This window comes from Rhamphochromis longiceps, linkage group LG6 (genome assembly GCF_057381845.1).
Source record: "Rhamphochromis longiceps isolate RC_006_pf linkage group LG6, R_longiceps_female_GT1.1, whole genome shotgun sequence".
Taxonomy (NCBI): Eukaryota; Metazoa; Chordata; class Actinopteri; order Cichliformes; family Cichlidae; genus Rhamphochromis; species Rhamphochromis longiceps.
The window spans coordinates 8,941,586-8,947,323 of NC_140562.1; the positions used below are offsets into that span (position 1 = coordinate 8,941,586).

General features: G+C 45.1%; 1 protein-coding gene across 1 annotated transcript; it reads right to left on the reverse strand.

Moving 5' to 3' along the window:
- Window positions 1–1,411: 1,411 nt before the first annotated feature.
- On the reverse strand, window positions 1,412–4,412 carry LOC146667477 (homeobox protein Nkx-2.3-like). The gene is made up of 2 exons (XM_085409165.1): window positions 3,690–4,412; window positions 1,412–2,536 (listed from the first exon to the last, which is right to left on the reverse strand). Exons 1-2 carry the CDS (start codon window positions 4,117–4,119, stop codon window positions 1,890–1,892), a joined length of 1,077 nt encoding a protein of 358 aa, XP_085265291.1. The 5' UTR covers window positions 4,120–4,412; the 3' UTR covers window positions 1,412–1,889.
- Window positions 4,413–5,738: the final 1,326 nt, after the last annotated feature.

Sequence of the window (5,738 nt, forward strand, 5' to 3'; positions counted from 1 at the left end):
TAGTTGTTCTTATAAAATATCAGAAATTGGTGAACTGAAATGAATCTACAAAACTTTTCGGAATCTTAGGGGGCATCTTCGCTATTTGAGTATTTTCCGCTTTATTTGTATTGTGTTTTAGAATTTTTACATTTACTACGTAGGAAGAAACAACTGATTATCAAATATGAGAAATTTGGGTTGGAAAATATTCCCAAACTGCTGTCCATTCATTTTAAGTCAGTAACCTTTTTTGACACTGGACTAAACTCTGACCAATCGAAAATAAAACAATAAAACAATAAAATAAAATAAAAAATACTTTTGTAGCTTTATTTCATAGTTGAATCAACAACGGACCATTCCAGGGAAATATTCTGATTTTGTACCCTTCGAAATAAGAACCTTGGATCCTTGGCCTGCGCGAAAAATATTAAAATATCCATGTGTCAACTTTTCTTTCACTAATGTGCAAAGGTCTTCTGAAATCTATTGAATGTGATTTCTTTCTGTGATATTGTATAATTACTTGTGTTAATAGATCCATAAATATATGTATTCAGAAGATTTTTCTTTCTGAGTTTGGACTGTTACCTGTGAGAATGAGCTGAAATAACACCCTCATACTGAAATAATAGGCTGCACTGCAGCCTCACCGGGCTCACCCCCTTAAAATTCTCCAGTCCATTTTCCTCCTCGGGATAAATGGTGAAACTTGTAGCAATAATACCCTCTTCTTTCACACAAACGCCTCCCCGCTGCCATCACCTCGAGCCCGGCTGCCCCCGAAGCCTCACGGCTGGGGATCTCGGAGAGCCTTTCTCCGCGAACAAAAAAAGCCTCCTGAAGGGGAACAAAAGTGACCACATTTTTCCTCCATGTCCCCTTCTCCGCGCAGAATAACCCGCTGCCTGTCGCTCAAATGGGAATATTAGGACGTCAATCTCACGGCCCCTGTGCGCTTTTGTCTTTGCTGAGTGCCAAGCTCTGCCTACCACACACCTTTTGTCCGACAATCCAATAAGAGCCATTATTCTCGCTCCCTAGCCCGGCTGCAGCTCGCTCTTCGGGTATTTTAGGTGCTTAATCGCGTCCTTTTAAGGACCTCAAATGGAGAATAACTTCCTCCTTTCACGTCGCCTTGCACCGGGACAAAGAGTTCCTGTGTCCTAGCTTCTACCAGGACCTGTGTTTATGAGCAAAATCTGCCACCACGAATCAGATTCACTAATATTCACCATCTGATTCACTGTTACACCGTATGGAGGCAAATATATACAATCAACAATATTTCTTTGCAAATTTAGGGGAAGATAGGATTTCATTTTCTTCTCTGTGATGTATTTTGGTATTATAATAATCGTTCTTTCTCAAATTTAGCACATACAATAAGATTATTATGCTTCTGTGCGGATACAGAATCAAAACGCACTTTCTTTAATCTCTTGGGTTTATTTGTATAGATGTGAAATAGACTAAAACAATTCTCTGTTGAACAAAAAAAACATTTTAAAGCAGTTCAGTCTCTCCATAACCTAAAAATATAAACGACAAAAACAATCGTTAAAAAACAGTCTTTTTCAGTTCAATTAAGGAGAAATGCGCAAACTTGTGCGTAACTTCCCCTCTGTGCTTCAGTGCCGAACTAGAGCACCAACAAATATTGGACCACAGAAAAAAAATTCACCCAAGCCAGTTCTGTTCAGAAATTCGACAACCAGCAAATTACGGAAACTAATTTTTTCTATAATTCTCCAAATATCCGGAAAAGTGAATCCAAACGCGCATCCGTTATAAGCAATACTGTATTCTGGCTGTATTTTGACCAGGTTAATACACACTTCTAAAGGAAAGAATGTGGGTTGAAAAACTCCGTTTTAAAAAAAGATACTGGTTCTGTTATGGTGAGGCTACCAGGCCCTGATCCCCTGCAGCGAGCCCTGACAAGATGTGACCGCTGTCCCTTGGTGTGTTTGAGCCTGTGGGGAGCTGCCGAGGCCGCTCACGTTTCCCAAGTTCATGTTCATGAAGGCGTTGGGGGTGCCGGAGGGAGGAAGGGCGGGGATACTGGTGTAGGTGCAGCTGTAGTTGGTGTTATACGCCGGGCTGTTGTACGTGTAGGCCGGGTATCCGTTATAGCCGTACGGATTGGATCCGTACGGAGCAGTAGCCGCGGCGGCATAGCTCTGCGCTCCTCCCAGACATGGCTTCCCATCCCGAACCAGCACCGGCACGGCCACGCGCCTCGGCGGCGGAGGATGATGCTGCCCCGTCGCTTCCAGAGACTTGTCTTGCCGCTGCCGTTTGCACTTGTAGCGGCGGTTCTGAAACCAGATCTTCACCTGGTTAGAAGTGAGTTTGAGGGTGGTCGCCAGGTGCTCTCGCTCCGGGGCGGACAGGTAGCGCTGCTGCTTGAAGCGCCTCTCCAGCTCGAAGACCTGCGCCTGGGAGAAAAGCACTCTGGGTCTCCGCCGGCTCCTCTGCTTCTGCACCGGCCTCTCCGTGTCGCCCTGCCCGCCCTCGGCTGCTTCCTCCCGGGACACCAGCCCGCAGTTTTCTGGGCAGGTTGGGAAATTCACAGAAGTATGAAGTTAATATCTCTTTAAGAAAACACGGTAATCATGTCTCCCAATTGTGGCATTTGTTTTAATCCTCACTCAATAAAGTATTGAACTGAAGCCACAGGCCCGTCAGTACCTGTCAGCTTCACGAGAACCTGTCACCGCAGAGACAACACTCCACTGCAGCTCAAGCTTTTAGCCAGGGCGCACAATTCAAAGATAAAACACGCAACGCCGGAATGGACTAATTATAGTTGGTTTATTTATTCATTTATTTTTAACACTTCTGAACTTAGAAGGATGCAAGTCACCTACCTGCTAATTCTGTCAACAGTTTATGTCTGATGAATAATTGTGTGAACTCTGTAGAGAGGAGCCGAAGTCGCCGTGTCCGCCTGTGTTTATTAGCGCTACTTGTCGGTGTCACTTCTTTTACAAGCCTCTTTAAACTAATTGTCGGTTTATGGTCCAGACAGCATAACAGACTCCAAATAACAGGCAAGCGACTGAACCACTAGAAAGTGTTTGACATCTCCAGACTTTACTGGATTCGTCTCAGGGCTTCTGACTTCCACCATTTGGAAGCTCTTTATTGGAATAATGCCCGGCGTGTGTGCAGACGGAAGAGCCGGGCAGAGACAAGAGGCCCCTAACCCAAATTATGTTCCACGTATTTTATTAAGTATTTTTTGCACGTATTATCTTTTGATTTTTCCACCGGGTGTCATCTTTAAGGTCACGCGTATATTATTTAGAACATTTCACAAACTATGTTATGTTTTCTCACGTGGCTCACACTAAATTTAAAGTCTCTTGGTATTAAATTTGATAATGAGCCATACAACTGTGACCAGATCAGTTACAAAGAAAGTGCTGTGTGAAAGTTGATGTTAACATTAGAGGCATTTTTACTATTTGCTGTTTGGTTGGGTTACAGGTCACTGAGTTTGTGGTAAACATGTAAAGCATTCTGCGGGCACTGAAAATTTGACATATTAAAGGTTTAATCCGCTTTGCTCTTTCGTCCTTTATACTGTGAATATTTCTTTTTTTTTTTAAAAGGCCTGTTGAAATTTTTTAAAATACTTTTACGCGCGTCTTTTGCCTTTTCGTGCAGTTTTTACAACAGCAGCTCGAGTTTGTACTCACTGCTTTCCTGCTCCTCCAGCTCGGCGGCCTCCAACTTGGCTCCCTGCAAGCCGGGATGCACGTACATGTCCGGAGATAGGCTGGTGTCCCCCCGTTCTTCCTCCCGCACTGCAAGCGCGCTGAGGTAAGCCAGGTTGTCTTCTCCGTCCGAGAAGGAAGGGCTGTCCCGGGCTCCGGCGAGCATGCAGGACGGCGCGGTTTGGAAATGCTGCTGCTGCTGGGGAGGAGAGCGGGACAAGTGCTGCTGGGTATGGATTCGGTGCGTGAGCTCCAGGGTTCCGGACTGCTGCTGTTGCTGTTGTTGTTGCTGCTGCTCCAGCTTCAGGATATCCTTGACAGAAAACGGCGTGGAGGTGAGCGGGCTCTGCAGCATCATGTCATCCAGCTCCTGCTCTGCAGCATCGAGGAAATGAAGCCCTCCGAGTAACATGCACTCCCCTTCGCCTTTTCCCACTTTTTTCTCTAGCAAATAATTGAGCGTAAAAGCCCCTTGTTTGGCAATCGGAGGTGCGTTAAGCCTCTGAAATCCCTCATCGCCATAAATCGCACGAAAACACGGGTATTAGTCCGGGGTTTGTCCATGCAAATGTCTTGCCTGACAGATATAATATCGGGCTTTGTGAGTGAAGTTTGGACCGGGGAGGGGAAGGAGCACCTCTGCCTCTTCTGGTATCAGGGGGAGGGGTGTGTGTGAAATGGAAAGTCCGTGAAGGCTGGAAGAGAAACGTTTGGGAATTAGAGAGAGAGGAGGGAGGGGCATAGGTGACGCGTTTGCACGGACTGGTTATGTATTTTGAACGCGGTGAACTAAGAATTGTACTGACAATACTCGTCCACTGCCCGGTTCCTTCATGTTTCTGTACATCTTGGGGACAGTCCCAACAGGACTTAAAATCTGGTACTTTCCACCAATTGCTCTATAGAGCTGAAGAGGCTTCTCGGATGAGAGATGAAACGTAGTCAAGAAACTTAAAGAAGTCCAGACGCTTTGTTTTTCCAAGCTCCTTAGATTGTACTTAAATTAGTTTCCCCACTTTTTACGCACTCATTTAGCTCCAAGAAGCACAGAAACAGCCCTGCAAATAGCTGGCCCTATACGTTTATTATTATATTTGAATCTAATGTACAGAGTTATTTTTAAATTATTATTGTTATTTTACACTGGTTATACCCCCGGGGTCCTTGTAGTTTTGTGTGGCCCTTGGTTTTTGTGCCAATCCGTGTGCTCTTTTCAGAGGCTAACAGTTCGTGTCGGCGGTGATACGTCAAGGTCAGGTTAAGAGTTCCTGCCTTGTAGATGAAGTGTAACTGAGTTGACTAATAGTAGAAGTTTCTCTGAAAATCATTACCCAAAATAATAAACGACAATTTTTAGCGCCAGGAGACATTTTCACAGCCAAAATGTGGAACAAAGGTGGCTTTAAAATTGGCTTTTTTTTGGCTTAAAAGTGGTCAAAAACAGCAGCCAGAAATAAAATATATATATGATGGAACACATAATGGTCAATATGTACAAACGTGTACTGTTTTTATTCTTTGAGACATTGACTGCGTTCAGTAAAGGCCGCTCGCTTCCGTCTCACAAAGCTCCAGATTTTCAAACCTTTACTCTGTTTTTTTTTAGAGAAGCTGGACTGCACATCAGGGACGTGCGTAAAATACTCCAGAAAACTTCCCCGTTTCATGTAACAGCAGAGCAATAAAAGTGTCTGATGGCGCTTTAAACCTGCCACTCACTGCAGCTCCACTGAGGCGCAGATCCCCGCTGTTTACTGCACAACACGGAGCTGCTATAATTTCTGTTCACTCTCAGAACTCTCAGCAGACTGTTGTGATGCCCGGTCTCTCTGCGCCTCTGCAGCCTCGTCTTCCAGCAGCTCTGCTCGGTGTCCCTCTGTCCTCTTTATCGCTGCTGTTGTATTAATAACCGCTCTGGGCCGATAAGCAGCCTCCCCGGGGCAATTAAAATTCCTCCAAGAAAACTGACTGACGTTTTTAGCCCGGCCTAATCTGCTCCTATCAGCTCCCCTTTCCGTTTTGCAGTGGGAC

Bases quoted from the DNA above. Each gene is read 5' to 3' on its own strand.
- LOC146667477 (XM_085409165.1), bottom strand. From the start codon at position 4,119: ATGTTACTCGGAGGGCTTCATTTCCTCGATGCTGCAGAGCAGGAGCTG. The intron at 2,537-3,689 runs GTGAGTACAAAC...CAACCTGCCCAG, and splicing joins GCTGGAGGAGCAGGAAAGCA to AAAACTGCGGGCTGGTGTCC.